Genomic DNA, 18,711 nt, shown 5'->3' with positions numbered 1-18,711 from the left:
GCAGGGCTGGCGAGGTCGCATAGCCAGCGCAGCGGGCGAGCAAATTTACATTAAAAAATTTATGAAATTTACGAGCAAAAATGTACATTAAAAAATGCCATATTTTATCGCCTGTGTAGTAGCTCCAGGAAGATTTGAATATTTGCCAGCAGAGGCACAACATTTGATCAGGAAGATTTGAATATTTGCCAGCAGAGGCACAAAAGTTGATCAGAGTTATTGGATGTTTTTGCTTTTGGCTGCACAGTTGCCAGACATTAAAGACATGGCACGTGTGGCTGTTTGCTTTTTTGTTTTTACACACATGCAAAAATGTGTTTATGTTTCAAGTGACCTAAAGGTATTCATTAATTTATACTGTAAATTAATGCCAAGAGGTCACGTGAAACATAACCTCAAGCTGAGACTGTTCCTTTCACATCAATCACAATGATGTGATAACATTGACAGTGTTAGTGTGAAATAGTGACGTGAGTGACGTTGGCGAACGATCCGATTCTCTTCCACGGCTCTTTGGTTTGAACCAAGGGAACCGAGTCCTTTATCTTATGAGGTCAAATGACCCGGAGGAGATAAGAGAAGGTGAAGTGGTTCACTGCAACAATAAATATTCATCAACCAAAATACTTGGTATTTTGTATGGATCACATGATGGGTTAATATTGAGCATACATGTATTGCTTGTATCCTTTATTGTTTGTATCTTATATGATGCTGTTGTATTTTAATTTTTTTTGTATGGATGCATTTCTCTGATTGGTCAGCTGATTATAGGCCACAGCCCCTGATCATTATAATTGGCACCTGTGTGCTGTTGTCTGTTTCACCCCTGATGAAGGCAGATTGCCACACAGCCATTCTGAAAAAAGGCTTTTTCACTTGAATGGAGACGAGTGCCTTGGATTCTTTTTAGTAGGGCCCACTGCCTACTTTACTATCTCTTAGGAAGATGTTTAGTTAGTTTAGTTTAGACGTTTAGTTTTTAGTAGGGCCCGCTGCCTACTTTACTATCTCTTAGGAAGACGTTTAGTTAGTTTAGTTTAGTTTAGTTGAGACGTTTAGTTTTTAGTAGGACCCACTGCCTACTTTACTATCTCTTAGGAAGACGTTTGGTTGGAATCATTGATGTTGGAATGCACTTTGGAATATGATGTCACCAAACTCCGCCTCCTCCCGCACAGTTATGGCAGGTACAATGGATCCCTCAACCACACATGCACAGTCCCAACTTAGTTTATCAGTAAGTCTGTGTTTCTTCCCGTAAAAGTCTATCATCCATAGTGCTCCCGACACTCTGCCCAACAGGAAGTACAATTGAATATTCTAAAAGTGCTTGAGCAAAATATTCCTTGTTCACTCCCATTTGGCTCATATAATGCAGTCATTTAGATGCACACACACCAGTCTGAAACCTGCTACTTTTGAACTACTTCTGGATTAAAATCAGCTTATTCTGTGGTATTTTCAAGTCAATTATCAGATAATAATGATAATGATAATAATGAGATGCAGATTCTGATGCCTGGAAAGGCAAAACAATAAAAACAATAAAAAAATATTTCCACATAATGAATGCATCGGGGACCAATGGTGCACATATCCTAACTGATGGTGCTATGAACAGGACACATGGCCTGTCACTGTCATTGAGGATTTGATGGTGATGTTGGAGGAGTATGTGCTGACATTTGGACACAATTTGAGTTAACAGAAGTCCTCTTCTTCCAGTTCTTTTAACACTGGTTAGTTACAGTAACAGCTGCTTCAATCATGACACTTTCATGAGTATCTTTGGTAAGAGGTGTGCCCTGCCATCCTGTAGGCAAAGTCCAATCTTTTCAAAAGGTCCCTTCAGTATCCTGGTCCTTATACACTGCAGTAAGTGCTGACACTACCCTCAAGACAAATGGGATATTAGTATTTACGCCTGTTTGAACAGTGTCTTTGAATTCAAACACAATAGCTACAGATATGAACTTGAATTATTACATTATATAATAATACCTTGACAACCATGACCACATTGGAAATCTGTTAAAGATAATTGATTTTGATGATATTGATTTGCTGTCCTGCTATTGAGAGGAGGCAGGACTTGCCACTTTAGATGGATACAATTGCAAAAGGTATTTTTTGCAAAGAAAATCTTCATCTTCATCTCCGATTTCCCTTTCCTGCTTTTGACATGGCACATCAAAGATGGGACTTACCTAATAAGATGCCTTTTTGAAGACCCTCTGCGCTCCTTTTATAGGCCTAGCGCAACAGCAGATACTGATACTGTAGCTACCACACACACCATGGTGGTGTTGACTTACTCGGAATGCACCGAGTTTTGGTTATAGAGTCTTGGTAACCACAACATGGTCACATACTTGATCATTTTGACTTTCTGTATCGCCTCTCGTGATTGGACTAGATAAAGGAAGCAAGATTATGCTCTCAAAATGCACATTGACTCATTATGATTTTAAGTCTTGGGACTGCCTGCACTAGAAAAAAAAAGCAATCGAGGTTTGTGATACCTTGATCAACATGGTCATCATCAAGGTTTTGAAGGACTGTCCTCTATAGATGCTGGATTTGGTTACAAATGATTTCATCTCAACTTGTTGGCCCACGGCTGCACCACCTTCTTCAATCCTTCACACTCAGTTGCTGCCATTCCACATTTAAAGGAGAAGATTAGGGCAAGATTCACTGAAATATGAGTGTCTATATATATAGACGGTTTTCACCAGAGCACAACCCCACAGCACTTCCTTTTTCTCAGCATTCGGCAAACTGCAGAAATATTCACTCGACATCGTTACTTTTGTTTTCGCTGCTCAGCTGTATAGACGGTTTTCACAGAATGGTCAGTCCTGCACTTGAATGTTTTCTTTTCTTTTATGTCCATAGCAAACACTGCAACAGGAAGTGAGCGGGGGTTCAATTTAGAATGTTTTTGTTGTCAAGTTAAAACCGTATATATATATATATATATATAGATATATATATATATATATATATATATATAGATATATATATAGATATATATATAGATATATATATATATCTATATATATATATATATATATATATATATATATATATATATATATATATATATATAGATATATATATATATATATATAGTGACACCCACACACACACACACACACACACACACACACACACACACACACACACACACACACACACACACACACACACACACACACACACACACACACACACACACAGTTGATTGTGAATGGCCTGTGTTTAGTGACAGATAATTGAGAGTTATGTGGGCTTAAATGGTGTTGACAAAGGTCTCTGACTTACTACTTGAACACATTGCTGGGAGACCGGCAGGATTCGCCGTAGAGGGTTGCTGCTGCTGCACAGCTTCTGTTGAGAGAAGGAACAGATAAGCCTGTCAAGATGTTGTAACCACCTGAAACTCATACCTTTAGAACACTCATCCAGGTTAAGTGTGTTGAGCTCCTTCACTGTGTCTGGGCAGTCACCACCAGGAAGTGGAGATATAGTTTGTTATGTCAACGCGACTTTGTGTTTTCTATGGCATTTTAAATCTTGTCAGCTGTTTTACCACATCCACTATGCTTTTGTTGCCTTTCATTACATTTATTGTTGGTGTTTTTGTCACACCACATTTAAAAAATTAATTAATGGAGACATTGCAAGCTTGACGTAGAAACTGACGTCAACCTTTTTTTGCCTCATCCACAGGGCACTTCTTAATTTTTGGAGAATGTTCTTTCTCACAGGTTTCTGAAAGTGGCTCGGCAGTCCAAAGACTTCAAATCATAATGAATCATAATCTTGCTTCCTTGATGTATTTCCATGTATGAGACTGAGGCAGGGAGGGGTCATGGTGATGGTTTTACTGGGTGAAATGTCTATCTTAATGCCTCCCGGGACACCTTTAAGTAACCACCAAATGTTTTCTGATTCGCACTAAGTAAAAGTAATACGATTTTGCAGACTATTTCCTTGTGGGTTGTGGTCAGACTGACCGGCACACTCTGTATGTTTACAAAAAAAAAAAAAAAAACTCTGTATGTTTACATTTTGGTGGAGCCTAAGATCAAATAAGCTAAACTAAGCTAAGCTAAGCTAAGACCAGATAAGATCACCTAAGATAAGATAGCACTTTGCAGGTGTTACAGCAGAAACGGGCAGAGCAGTGCCTGTTCACAGATGTAGTTCTGTAATTCAACAGGATTTGACTCCAATTCCCATGAATTCTTCCCCATTGCTTTATACCAGCCATTCCCAACATGTGGGTTGGGCAGCTAATGCCTACCCCACACTACAGGATAATTTGCAAGATTATGGCCAAGATTCCCCCCTCTTGATTTTCTCGGGGGTGCCCCCGATTTGAGGCGCGTCGGGCAGATAATCTTCCCAAATGATCCTGTAGTGTGTGGGGTTCAAAGATTCACAATCGGGAAGACTGCCTCTTCCCGATTGTGAATCGGGCATATCTAACATGTTAGATATTTACAACCCGACAGGCGATTGCATCTTGAGCAGAGAGCCAGTAGTAGCTGCGTTTCCATTACAGTTTTTCGCAAAATAATCTGGTCCGCGTCCGCCCGCAGCCCTGCACAGAAACAAAGAACGAGGAAATTGTCATCGAGGTGAAATACCCGTGCGTCTTTGAACGGGACGGAAAACTAATGCTATACTGCAAAGCATGTAGCCTACAACAAGCGCTTAGGTCTCATATGCTTCCCGCATCGGCGAGTGTCCGCACGGAAAAGTGAGTCAAATCAGCAGACGCGCCCCTCCACAAGGCACCTGAGGCTGTGCAGACGGTTTTCGCCTGGCCGTGCACAGTAGGCCTACACCCCGAATGGACGCAGCTGTCCGCGCAAATATTAGTTAAACAAATCCTTTCAGTGCAAATGCATTATAAAAACAAAAAATATGATTTGTTTAGAAAACGAAATGACACAAATGTATTATTATTATTATTATTATTATTATTATTATTATCATTATTACTACTACTACACCCGGTGCGCACACTGAATAGGCATTTTAAAAGTTAACGTCGAGCCCTGCTTCCAAGGTGAATCTTCGGCATAATCTTCTAGTGTGTGGGGTTGCGTTTGAACAGACGCGATTGTGTGTGTGTCCCAAGATTGAAATGTAAAAAAATCGGCTCTCTCTGTCCTGTAGTGTGTGGGCTCTCAAGATTTTTATAATCTTCAAGGATTTGAAAATCCTGTAGTGTGGGGTAGGCATTAATCATTTCCAAAACATGCAGATCTTTGTGAAGGGGGGGGGGGAGATTTTTTTTATTATTATTATGAGAATGCATTCCTCCATAGTTGAATGATACCGTAATTTAATTTGTAATCAATTAGTTAATTAGCTTAATTATTAGCGATGTCACAATATATGGTCCCACAATATATCGCGATATCAAAACGTGACAATATGTATCGTTGGGATGAAATCTCATATCGCGAGAAAAAGAAGCCGAACATGGTGGTTCACTGATCTGCATCTGATTGCATGCTCGCTCTCCTTTTCATTGCTTTGTTTGAACAGACGAGGGACGTTACAGACACACGGAGGATGAAAATGGTGAAATTACTCGTGGAGGATGCCCCCTCAACTTACAAATCGATCGCAAAAAAATAGTGTTAAAATATCGTATCGTATCATTATCGTGAACGCAATATCGTGTATTGTATCGTATCGTGAACTGAGTGTATCGTGACACCCCTATTAATTATCATCAGTTTTAGTTTCTGATTTCTGTGTGGTGCTGATGGACAGCTCCTTTTATCGTTACAATAAAAAGTGCTCTGAGAACACATGTTGCTGTTGACGGTTGGATGTGGGCAGCGAACATTTTTGAGATTTTTAAGTGGGCCATGAAGAAGAAAAAGTGTCACGAAGACAAGTTTAACTTTGTGCAACTTTTCAGTGTGAAATATCTAAATAGCGATCTTATTCAAATTAGAGATGGCATCACACCAGCAGCGACACCCACGACTTAAAAACTAATGTGAGCCAGGGGCGTAAAGTGGGGGGAGGCGGGGCAATGTTGGGGGTCGGCCCCCTTACTCGGATCACGCCCATTTTCGAACTCTGCTTTCATTTTGATGTCAACTCTACACCTGTATTCATAGCTTTCAAGGGGTGTTACGTGCTGCCGGAAACGCCCACCTGGCGGTCAAAAAAAAACTTGCCGAGTCGACTAGTTTCTCACGCTGTGTTTATTCAGCCAAAATGTACCTGTTGTGTTATCGGTTGCACTAACCAGCGAGGAGACACGCGTGGCTTGTGCTTTTACAGAATGCCGTCGGAGAAAGAAAACTCAGACAGGAGGAGGTTGTGGATTTGTGCGATTAGACGTGGTTCAGTCGCTGGGGAGGGCAAATGGCTTTTTTTCTACCATCAAAGTACACACGTTTTTGCGGCCAACATTTCATCAAAGGTAAGCTCAAGTAACGTTAACGGGGTATTTTAATCATTATTGTAACGTTACTTGAGCTTACCTTTGATGAAATGTTGGCCGCAAAGACGTGTGTACAAACGGCTGAACAAACACAGCGTGAGAAACTAGTCGACTCGGGTGGCAGCGGAATGAACAAGTTTTTTTTTGACCGTCAGGTGGGCGTTCCCTGCAGCACGTAACTCCCCTTGAAAGCTATGAATAGTTGCGTGACTGCATCTTGCATGGTTTTGACGCGATCACAAAATATGTCCACAGACATATACACACCTGGCAAAGTACTCAAAATGGCTTCTGTGGCAGGACCACATTTTTGCCATGCACACGCACACGCACACACACGCACAAGCACACACACACGCACATGCACACGCACACACACGCACATTGAAAACAATTAGCACCCCCGCTGTCACGCCTGTTAAACGTGACTAGCACTGAAAATGAATGTTTCATGGAACAAAATAAAACAAAACAAAAAAGACAGAAAGAAAGAAGAGGAAGTTAGTGCTGGACCAAAGACGTCACCAGGAAGAGACAGCGAGACATGCCAAAGCAGTGATCTCTCAAGCTGGGCAGAGACAATGAGCCAAATGGTAGATGATGACTGAGCCATAGGAGAGGAAGAAGCTTAGATCCACTGAGCTGGCTGCCGAGGCTGGAAAGTCTGCTTTGCTCTACACTCATCGCTGACGCAAACAATGTAAAAACTGTGTCAAATAAAATCAATTTCAAAATGGTTCAAAGTCGTAAGCCATCTCTTCATGTAAACTCATTAATTTATTTAATTCATGTTATAATGTCATTCCTCTAATCCCTCGTGATGAGGCATGGTAGTCTACAGTACAAGCTTGCAGCATCCAGAGTCTATCTAAGAAGTATTTTATCCTGAATATCTTTGATAGCACTGATTTTAATCAAGGAATCAATGGTGTCTCTTAAATAAGAAGGCAGCCCAAGCTCTTTTTGCCATATACTGTATGTGTCATCATCATATACAGTAACTTCTGTCTCATGACATAGATTTAAGATACGTTCAGGTTCAACTGGTAGAGCTAGAGGTCTGCTACCCGACCTGAACCCGGCAGGACCTGAGAGCCGATGGGTAGGGTCCGGTAGGGCCTGGTTTTTAAATAAACAATTAGGGCTCGGGTCGGGTAGGGCTTGATTGCCTCGGGCACGGGCCGGTCTAGGGCCTACATTTGAGGCCTGTGCAGGGCTCTAGTCACTAGTCAGAGCCACCCGCTGCACATTTCAGCTGGATTTTCATATTTGAGAAAATCCAGTTGAAGAATCCTGATCTGTTTTGGCTGTCAGAAGGTCATATGTTGAGTTGGCTTTTTGACATTTTTGTTTTAGCCAGATTTATAGAAAATGCCTGGCGACTAAGACAGGGAACATTGTACCCAGTATAATTGTTTCTGGAAAGTGAATGTCTCAGTGAAATGCCCTTTCTTTTCTGGTCTTGATTCTGTACAAAGGTATATTATGATTTGTTGTGTGGCCATCTTGGCTATTGTAAATATGATATAGTGTCTTGTAAGCCCATATGGGCTGGGCACCCAGGTGCATGACACTTAAATAAAAATAGCAATCAATCAATCAATCAATCAATCAATCAATCAATCAATCAATCAATCAATCAATCAATCAGCTGCTTCAGGAACTGCCGTTGTGGCCTTTGTTCTCTGGCTATGAATACCTATCTGAATTTAAAAATGACTTATATATCTCTTAATTTATTCACACACAGCAGTAGGCTACAACAGAAGAAAGCATTTCTGCCCTAGGCCTTTAGAGATATGACATAATGAGACATCTCTGCAATGTGAATATGGCAATTTACCCACCACATCTATAGAGCTTCCTCTGTTACCACACGACATAATAAAAAAGATAATAAATCTTTGCCAAACAATACTCAGGTCCACCTAAACCTTTAAAGTGAACGATACGAAAAGCACAAACACGTTACACGTTAGTAGGTCACACAAAGCAGTTGGGACATCGTCCAAGAAAATGTTGTATGTGTTTTTCTTTCAGACATTGACCAGAATTCCTAAGTAATGGATTGAACCCGTCTCCCCAGGCGCCAAATAATAGGCTAGTGAGGCTCGGTATTCAGTCTGTTGCTAAGCCAATTTCCCGCTTGATTAGTAGCCAAACGAAGCCTCTGTGTAGGTGTGTAGGGCAGTGTAGGTGTGTAGGGCAGTGTAGGTGTGTAGGGCAGCGTAGGTGTGTAGGGGTGTGTAGGTGTGTAGGGCAGCGTAGGTGTGTAGGTGTGTAGGGCAGCGTAGGTGTGTAGGGCAGCGTAGGTGTGTAGGTGTGTAGGGCAATGTAGGTGTGTAGGTGTGTAGGGCAGCGTAGGTGTGTAGGGCAGCGTAGGTGTGTAGGTGTGTAGGACAGTGTAGGTGTGTAGGGCAGCGTAGGTGTGTAGGACAGTGTAGGTGTGTAGGGCAGCATAGGTGTGTAGGGCAGCGTAGGTGTGTAGGGGTGTGTAGGGCAGCGTAGGTGTGTAGGTGTGTAGGTGTGTAGGGCAGCGTAGGTGTGTAGGGCAGCGTAGGTGTGTAGGGCAGCGTAGGTGTGTAGGGCAGGGCAGGTGTGTAGGGCAGCGTAGGTGTGTAGGTGTGTAGGGCAGCGTAGGTGTGTAGGGCAGCGTAGGTGTGTAGGGGTGTGTAGGGCAGCGTAGGTGTGTAGGGCAGCGTAGGTGTGTAGGGCAGCGTAGGTGTGTAGGGCAGCGTAGGTGTGTAGGGCAGCGTAGGTGTGTAGGGCAGGGCAGGTGTGTAGGGCAGCGTAGGTGTGTAGGGCAGCGTAGGTGTGTAGGTGTGTAGGGCAGCGTAGGTGTGTAGGGCAGCGTAGGTGTGTAGGGGTGTGTAGGGCAGCGTAGGTGTGTAGGGCAGCGTAGGTGTGTAGGGCAGCGTAGGTGTGTAGGGCAGCGTAGGTGTGTAGGGCAGCGTAGGTGTGTAGGGCAGGGCAGGTGTGTAGGGCAGCGTAGGTGTGTAGGGCAGCGTAGGTGTGTAGGGCAGCGTAGGTGTGTAGGTGTGTAGGGCAGCGTAGGTGTGTAGGTGTGTAGGGCAGCGTAGGTGTGTAGGGCAGGGCAGGTGTGTAGGGCAGCGTAGGTGTGTAGGGCAGCGTAGGTGTGTAGGGCAGCGTAGGTGTGTAGGTGTGTAGGTGTGTAGGGCAGCGTAGGTGTGTAGGTGTGTACGGCAGTGTAGGTGTGTACTGTAGGTGTGTAGGGCAGCGTAGGTGTGTAGGTGTGTAGGGCAGGTGTGTAGGGCAGCGTAGGTGTGTAGGGCAGGTGTGTAGGGCAGCGTAGGAGCGTAGGTGTGTACTGTAGGTGTGTAGATGTGTAGGGCAGCGTAGGTGTGTAGGTGTGTAGGGGTGTGTAGGTGTGTAGGGCAGCGTAGGTGTGGACTGTAGGTGTGTAGATGTGTAGGGGTGTGTAGGTGTGTAGGGCAGCGTAGGTGTGAAGAGTTTGAAATAGTGTTGAGAGAAGGTGTAGAGACAGATAGTTTCTGATCCATCTCACCCAGCTAACCACCTGTTCCAACTGCTGCCCTCTGGCCTCTGTCTGTGTACTGTCTGATATCTGTACTGTCCATGTTGCTGTTGCTGACACAGTAGCTAATGTGCTACAATATGCTGTACCGAAAGCAAATTCTGCCGACTTTGTTGTGCAGTCCTTAATAAATGAATCTGAATCTGAATCTGATGTGGTTTCTTTTGGCAGAAACATCAACTCAGTGTCCTGGGATATGATCCAGTGGATGCTGTTGGTGGAGAGAGGAAAGCTACAGCTAGCCTGCTGCCTATCATGGACTGAGCTGTGAAGGGAATGAGTGCTCTATGTGGACATCCTGGGCAACCAAAAATCTCATTGGACAATGCCGCCATTTAAAAAAAACGTGTAAAAGTATCCTATAGTTTGTTGACATGAACCCTATAGGAAAGTGTATGCGCAGGATATGCACCGATTGCACATTTGATCATATTGAACTACATGTCAACACACAACGGAGTCGAGCAAATACCCCCCAAAAGGAATGTGTATTCTTTACACTTTGGAATGAGGAAGTAAACCCGAAACCTGATAAATGACTAATACATCCCCTTTTGATTAAAAAAAAAAAAAAAAAAAAAAAAAAGTTCTGCTATGCTGAAAACAGAATAGCTTATCATACTAGCCTGTGGTTTTCTCTTCAAATCTGATTGGTGTGTGGGCTATAGGAAGCAGGTGGACCCTGTGAAATACACGCTGTGCTCTTTGCTTGTCCCACAGTCCTGAGCAGAGAAGTACTGTAAAACATCTGATGATGGACGTGCTCAAGTTTGCGTTGCTTCTCCTCATTGGTCTGCAGAGCTCAGGTAAGACATGGAAAATTGTTTAATGATGTTTTTTGTTGCTCGTTTAGCCTTGATATAATTCACTTTGAGAGGATATGAAACTGTGCAGCATTTTCTCTAGTGCACAGTGATCTGTTATAAAGGGATACGTTAAAACTATGATTATTTCCACATCATTTTTCCTCCACAGATTCGACAATGGTTTTTAATGCTGAGGGTTTGCAAAAGGTTCCGGAGGCTCTGACTGGAGTAAGTATATACTATATACTGTATATATTTCTTTTGTATTTATTTCCAACCAAACTGTCTTTTCCCTACAAAACAGAAACAGAAAACAGGATTACAATATAGGTTTACACTGCTACTGACAAAGGCCATGTGAGGCCGAAACATGTTTTCTATTAACCTGTTCTACTTCTAATTATCCTTTAATTAAAGCTTATTTTTAATTGTGAGGAAGAGTTCCTTGGGTCTTTCTTTTTAATTCCATCATGTAGTATACCCATCAAAAACTCAAGAAGAGTCGTAACAGTAAGACAGAAAGATAGTGTTACAGTTTTTATGATTACCATGAGGGCAAAACCCTATCAGGATATCCATCATCATGACTAGGGCTGTGCAATAAAATCGATATGGCAATATATCACGATATTTCCCCCCGCAAATACTTTATCGATATTTCAGAAAAATATCGTGAGATATCGCCATATCGATTTTTTGCACAGCCGTCTGTTCAGTGACACAATAATAATACTTTTTATTTCAGTGCATTCAGTAACACACTCAACACTCAGTAGTTTTGACTCAATTTGTGCATTAAGTTATCAATATAGTGATGTATATATTATTACACTACCTGGGTGGTACACAGCGTGTTGTATTTTCAGCTCTATTTTTTTTATTTTCAGTCAATTATGTACAGTAGAGTATTGCAATATATCGCAGCAATATGTATTGTATCGCAATGTATCGTGACACAATCGTATCGTGACCCATGAATCGTGATATGTATCGTATCGTGAGGTCCTTGCCAATCCCCCGCCCTAATCATGACAAACCATAACAATAAATGTTAAAGGTAAAGTCCCACTGATTGTCACACAATGTGTGAAATTTGTTCTCCGCATTTGACCCATCCCCTGGAGGAGCGGTGAGCGGCAGCGTGCGCCGCGCTCGGGAATCATATGGTGATCTAACCCCCAATTCCAACCCTCTGATGCTGAGTGCCAAGCAGGGAGGCAAATGGGTCCCATTTTTATAGTCTTTGGTATGACTCGGCCGGGGATCGAACTCACGACCTCCCAGTCTCAGGGCGGACACTCAGACCACAAGGCCACTGAGCTGGTTATTACAGAAACAAATATATATGAAGCAATTATAGAAACTGTAAACCATATTAACACCTGGAAGCAAACTAAAGGTTAAGTCTATAAGCTATCTGACAAATGTAAGGAAAAATGTGTATAAAGTGTGAACATAATAACTAGAGGAACTGTACAGGGAGGGAACTGAGAGCCCGTGTGAACTTCTTTAAAATCAGGAAGAAACACCACCACGTGTGACACCCTAAAAACCAAAACTACCCCAAGATTTCACTTCCCTTTTTCTGATGTTTCAGTTTTGACTCCAGCAGAAACGATACTGTCCTAAATAAGAATTTATTCATTATGGAATAAATGTACATTAACCCACCTCCCACACACACACACACACACACACACACGATTCAGGTATCCTACCTACATGCACATCAATGCATGTATAACATCAGCTTAGAAACATCTGGTATTTGTATGTTGTTGTTTTTTATTATTATCTTGAATCAGTTTCAGCCAATATATTAATTTTAATTTCAGTCGTACAGAATTTAAAGCTTATTCTCTCTTCTATTCAGACTGGGAATAGTTGCCAGGACTGCACCCAAATATTTGAACTCGTCGCTGATCTGCTTTCCAATGCAGACTTCCAGGTGAGCACAATATAGTCAACTGAGCAGCAAACATAATGCCTCTGCATTATTTGTGTAGGAACACATTCACTCTTTGAGATTACCATTAACACTGATTTACCATTCAAACTGCTTTACCAAGATCTTAAGATCTGTGCTTCACTTTCAATTCCTGAAAACATTATCCTCAGCTGCACTTAGCAGTTGAAACACACACCCCCATATACACACACAAACGCATGCTCACACATACACACACACACACACACACACACACACACACGCACATGCACATGCACACACACACAACCATGAACTTTTGCACTGCCTTTTCAAGGCGGGAATGAGGGTTCGGCTATGTCTGTTTTTGGTTGTGTGCTAAACCACTTCCTACTTTCTCTCCCGCACAAAAGGTGAAATGAAATTCCCCAGGCTCTTTCTGACTTCGCAGATCCTCTTTCCTCTGAGCCCGAGTTAACATCTGAGATATGTTAAAAAAAACAAAAAAAAACTCCATTGCATCACCTTAATTATTTACTTTCAAAAACACATCTTTCATTTCACCGTTCAGCTGGAGGACTGTTTCGCTCAAGACTGTGGGTAACTGGGACCAGTAATGAAGCGTTAACAAAATCTGGAAAACTATGACCTCCATTTGGTGATTATCATAAGGAGAATATCCAACAGTATTATAAACAAATATTAATTAAACTTCCACAAAATAATTGATTTATGCGCCCCCCCTCCCCCCTCCCAGTTAAAAGACGGTGTGGTACTATGAATTTGGGTCATGAATATTTCAACCTATAATAAAAAGATAAGTCATATCTTTTTGGAATAGTTTCTGGACCTGCAGCATGACAAGAAAGCTAGTCTGCTTTAATAAGCCTCAGTCTAAAATCTAAATCTAACCTAAAATCGATCCCCAAGAAGCTGAAAAAGTGTCAGAATCCCTGCTGCTCTAGATGACAAAACACCTGCACCCGTCTCTTCCAGAGAAAGATGATGGATGACCTTGAGACTGTGTGCGGCTACCTGCCTGGGCCGACCGCCAACGTGTGCAAAGACGAGGTGGAGAAGATGCTGCCGCTGGCCATCACCTTCCTGACTGCCTCTGTGGTAAGTCCCTGGACTGGGGCCATTCCCAACACAATAGAAGGAGTCAAGCAATCAGTGTTCCGTGTTCTCTACGCTTCCTGCATCTTTACTGAGAAGTCTGTGATAAAGACTGTCATAAAAAAAGATAAAATCGCCCTTATAGAGAGGCAAAGTGAAACGTCACTTCCTGCTTCAGCACTGTACCAGAGACTTTCAACCGCCATTTATTTTCCCATAGACATTTCGTAAAATGCTTATAAACATAATTTTACTTGTTCAAACCAAACGGTTCAGAAATATTTAGAAACAGGAGAGATCGCATAACATTTCACTCTGACCAAAACGTAAAAATTTTGTAGAGAAAGATTTAAAGAAAATATTTTTTCTATGTTGTTTTTTTTAAGTTTTGGTCGGAGAAAAACTATTTTTATAAGCATTTGACCAAATGTCTAGGGGAAAATAAACGGCGGGTGAAATCCTCTGGTACAGTGCTGAAGCAGGAAGTGACGTTCACTTTGCCTCTCTATTGGTTCAATCTCCTCCACAGAAACCAAGCCAGGTCTGCACCATCCTCGGGCTTTGTGACCCGCACTCACTTGACAAGCAGGAGGAACGGCTGATCCGGTATGTCCAGGAGCAACTTAAGGCCGCTATGGTGGCTCAAGAGGTCAGTTGTAAAGGGGGAAAAAATAAAAAAGGACAATATCATATTTCCTGTTTTTTTTTTTTTTTTTATCGGTTTTGAATTCAGATCAAATCTTTTGCCGTTGTCTGTCTCTGATCTGCATTTTGTTTCACAATACGTTTATCTCTTGACCTCTGACCCCCACTTCTGCTCGTGCCTGTCAAGCAGGTGCAACCCGCATCTCAATGTAGCTTCTGCATATTTCTGATGAAGACACTGGAGAGCATGCTCCCAAAGGAGAGGACGGAGGTGAGTCAGACTCGTACACACGCAAACAAACAGTGTCTCTTTGTCCCTTTGCACACCCCCACGCAGACACACTAACACATAATTGCCACAGACAGTGTTTGTCATTGTCACGCATGCTACTTAATATCCCGCTGTGTTTTGCAGGGCGCTGTGATCGAGCTGCTGGAGGAGATCTGTGTCATCCTGCCCTCCTCCTACCGGAAGGAGTGTGAGTCTGTGATCGACAAGTTTGGCAAGACGCTGCTGGACCAGCTTCTCAGCCACGTCACCCCCCAGGCCATCTGTGAGCTCATCCACATGTGTAAGGGGCAGGGAGTGGTTCTGATGGGTGAGTCAACTCAGCTGCTTCCAGACTCTACCAGTCAAACTCCAGACTCTACCAGTCAAAAGTTCCAGACTCTCTAGTGCAGGCAGAGGTTCTCAAATGTTTTTTCAGCCAAGGACCCCTTACAAGATAGAAAATATACCGGGGACCCCGTCATTCTGATTTGTGATTTTGGGCGAAGCTTAATTGTTTCCACGGTAATGTGCTTGACTTTTAAATTGATAGGTTTGAGATTAGAATCTAATCCATGAACCATTTTAGATTTAAAGCATAAAATATTTTCGTTGACCTATGAAGCGTTTGCAAAATATATAAATATATGTTTTTATTTTCCTGAAAACTTTTCGCGGAGCCCCTGGCAAAGTGCCACGGACCCCTGGGGATCCCCGGACCCCCATTTGAGAACCACTGCTCTAGTGTGTGCGTGTGTGTGTGTGTGTGTGTGTGTGTGTGTGTGTATGTGTGTGTCGTCATGGACAACATGTGGTCCTGGAGACACCTGTATAGCATACTGCAGGGATGACATAATTCTTGTAGGCCAGCCCGGAAGTTAGCATCACGCTGGGTTCCATCGTCTGCAAGTCAATGGGTCTTTTGTGTGGGGATTTTGGTTAGATGCCTGAAATAAGATCTGTGCTTAACAAAGGTTTGTGAAACCGAGACCTCTGTGATCAGCAAGATAATCTTTATAAATGAACACAATATCATTTTAGAAGCTTAATGCCTCCAGAAAACACTTCAGAAATCATAGAAATTGTGTTAATTTGTGAAGATTATCTTGCTGAACGGTTTCACAAACGTTTGCTAACCACAGACCATATTTCAGGCATCTAACCAAAAAACGCAGACTTCCAGACGACTGAACCAGGTGAAGGTAACTTCCGGGAGGACATTCCTGCAGCCCTCTATTGTAGCAGCCAGGAACTCCCACAGAAGTACTTTGTCTGTCTGTCTGTCTGTCTGTCTGTCTGTCTCTCTGCCTGTGTGTCTCTCTGTCTGTCTGTCTCTCTGTCTGTCTGTCTGTCTGTGTCTGTCTGTCTGCCTGTCTGTCTGTCTGTCTGTGTCTGTCTGTCTGTCTGCCTGTCTGTCTGCCTGCCTGTCTGTCTGTCTCTCTGTCTGTCTGTCTGTCTGTCTGTCTGTCTGTCTGCCTGTCTGTCTGTCTGTCTGTGTCTGTCTGTCTGTCTGTCTGTCTGCCTGTCTCTTTGTCTCTCTGTCTGTCTATTTGTATGTCTCTCTGTCTGCCTGTCTCTCTGTTTGTATGTCTCTCTGTCTGTCTGTCTGTCTGTCTGTCTCCTTGTCTGTGGACAGATTTTGTGAACGTGATAGCATCCCAGATGCAGCCATTAGGTGTGTAGTTCACATCACAATGAAGGCTGAGTTGAAAGATGTTTAAAGTAGCTGCCCTTTGCCTTGATGGAAAGAAATTCATACATCAACTTTACTATTTATATTATGGTTAAAAAAATAATAATTTCAAGCATTTAATTAAGCCTTTAGATCAAAATGGCTTAAAAAATAAAATAAAAATAAAGCAGGCTACAGGCAATGCATTTAAGCGTCTGTTACAAATAAGCATGAGAAGAACCCCACACATACAGTCGTATCAGCACCGTTTCATTCAAACTGTCTTTTCATTTCTGTCTCAGACAAAGCTCTGGAGGACCCGTGCACTCTGACCAACTACAGGTGCAGAGACTTCAGCACAGCCCTCAGGTGCAGGGTAAGACTCAGCACTTTGGTTGTGAAATTGCAATTAGCTTTCAGAAGTATAGCTCAGTCGCAATGGATTTGTTTCTTACCATCTTTTTACTATCTTCCATGCAGACAGTGTCTTACTGTAAGAGATTTGCCTGGAAGGCGTTCCCTGCTCTGAAACTTTAAGGTAGGTGGAATGTCTGTGATAGGATTGTGACAAATTAAATAAATAAATAAACAAAATAATTAAATAACTAACTAACTAAATAAATAAATAAATAAAACATGTATCAAAATAATTTCTTTCCTGAAACTCCTCTTTTTTAGGGTGGGAATGAAAAGCCTCCTTGCCCCCGTGGATGACCCGGGACTTTCAACATCCAACTGCAAATATTTTCGGAGCTGCTCGACATCAGTCCGATAGCATTTCTTTCACTCTTGAGTTGCTGCTGATTTGATATCATTGTGTCTTTTGTGATTTGGCTTTTGTGCACAAGACTGAAGAAAACCAAGAGTTATTACCTGGAAGAATGGGCCAAGCAGATAATCTTAAATTCAGCTGCAAAAGGAATGAATGCTAATGTCACATTTGCCTGTAGGGCTAAATCAATCTGTCATGACAATCTGACAAAACAAATTGTGTTTAAATGATTCGTCTGCACGCTTGATCAGACTTAAATGTTTTACTTGTTGTGATTATGTAACCTAATTCCATTTCCTTGCTTGAGTGCTGTAGTAATTGCAGGATTATTAAATGGCGACACAATAAGGTTTATATTTCTTGTAGAAATAGCTTCCTTCTTCAGATTTAAGGATGTCAACTGTAACATAACCCTTCACTCGTTTGCACGCACCTTGTCACTCGTATTTTGATGCCAAAATGTCATAAATATTTAAGAGGTCATATTATGAAAAGTACTGTACCGGTACTTCTCTAGGACACATATCAAATGACAGAAGCTGGTGTCTGGTATATATATATATATATATATATATATATATATATATATGAAGAGTTCATTTGCAAAAACAGGTATCTCTGTTTGGATTTTTTATCATTTTATTTTATACATTGATGTATTTATACTGTAATTTATTTATTTTTGGGAAAATTTTATTATGAATCATAACTAAAACATATTAATCTGATAATCTTCACATACATCACCTCAATAATGTTTTCTATGAGCACTCCAGGGATTTTAAGAATGGTGTTTACCTGTTTTTGCAAATGAACTATATGAACTTTGCAAATATAACTATATTCATATATATATATATATATATATATATATATATATACATACATACGGAGTCAGTTCGGTCTTGGTGCATCTACATGTGCTATTTATCCTTTATTTAGTATAAAAGGTTAAACAAATAGATTATACACACACACACACACACACACACACACACACACACACACACACACACACACACACACGTCAGCAGCAGCAAAAAACTAACAAGCAAACAACAAACTAGCAACCAACAGCTCGACCAACCTGGCATCCATATTTTCCACCCACATGACGCCATTTCCATAAAGATCAAAACATTTTTCTTTTCTTTTTTAGCTTTTGGTCAGAGTGACCAGTCTAAATATAGCTGAATCGCTTGGTTTGACCAAGTAAATGTATTTTTTACAAGCATTTTACAAAATGCCTATGGAAAAATGAAAATTCCTTGGTGTGTAGGCTTAACCCGGAAGAGGGCGTGACTTTGGCACTATATTGTTGGATCGCTCACAAAAGGCTTATATGAACATACATACATGACATCGTCATGTCAACAAGTCGGAATATTGTCATTATCACGATATGAATTTTGACTATATGGGTGTTAGTTACACCATGTAACTTCATCACTCACTCAGCGAC

General features: G+C 41.8%; 1 protein-coding gene across 2 annotated transcripts; it reads left to right on the top strand.

Annotated features, from left to right (window-relative positions):
* Positions 1-10,706: 10,706 nt before the first annotated feature.
* Positions 10,707-17,591, top strand: sftpba (surfactant protein Ba). 2 transcript variants are annotated; one of them, XM_083657799.1, is made up of 10 exons: positions 10,707-10,849; positions 11,019-11,077; positions 12,723-12,797; positions 13,773-13,895; positions 14,422-14,541; positions 14,728-14,808; positions 14,953-15,136; positions 16,780-16,853; positions 16,958-17,015; positions 17,156-17,591. In XM_083657799.1, the coding sequence occupies exons 1-9, from the start codon at positions 10,795-10,797 to the stop codon at positions 17,012-17,014; spliced, it is 828 nt and encodes a 275-aa protein (XP_083513925.1). In that variant the 5' UTR covers positions 10,707-10,794; the 3' UTR covers position 17,015; positions 17,156-17,591. The 2 variants fall into 2 exon arrangements, with proteins under 2 accessions (XP_083513925.1, XP_083513924.1); XM_083657798.1 differs by having other exon boundaries at positions 14,725-14,808.
* The last annotated feature ends 1,120 nt before the right edge of the window (positions 17,592-18,711 follow it).

This window comes from Poromitra crassiceps, assembly GCF_964638095.1.
Source record: "Poromitra crassiceps genome assembly, chromosome: 21".
Classification (NCBI taxonomy): domain Eukaryota; kingdom Metazoa; phylum Chordata; class Actinopteri; order Beryciformes; family Melamphaidae; genus Poromitra; species Poromitra crassiceps.
The sequence above is the reverse complement of the archived record's forward strand: the minus strand, read 5'-3'. Positions and strand labels throughout refer to the sequence as shown.

What these genes read in the sequence shown, in the direction of transcription:
- sftpba (XM_083657798.1), top strand. Translation starts at nt 10,795, where the DNA reads ATGATGGACGTGCTCAAGTTTGCGTTGCTTCTCCTCATTGGTCTGCAG. An exon ending in CATTGGTCTGCAGAGCTCAG is followed by an intron (nt 10,850 to 11,018) that starts GTAAGACATGGA and finishes TTTCCTCCACAG; the next exon opens with ATTCGACAATGGTTTTTAAT. An exon ending in TTTCCAATGCAGACTTCCAG is followed by an intron (nt 12,798 to 13,772) that starts GTGAGCACAATA and finishes CGTCTCTTCCAG; the next exon opens with AGAAAGATGATGGATGACCT.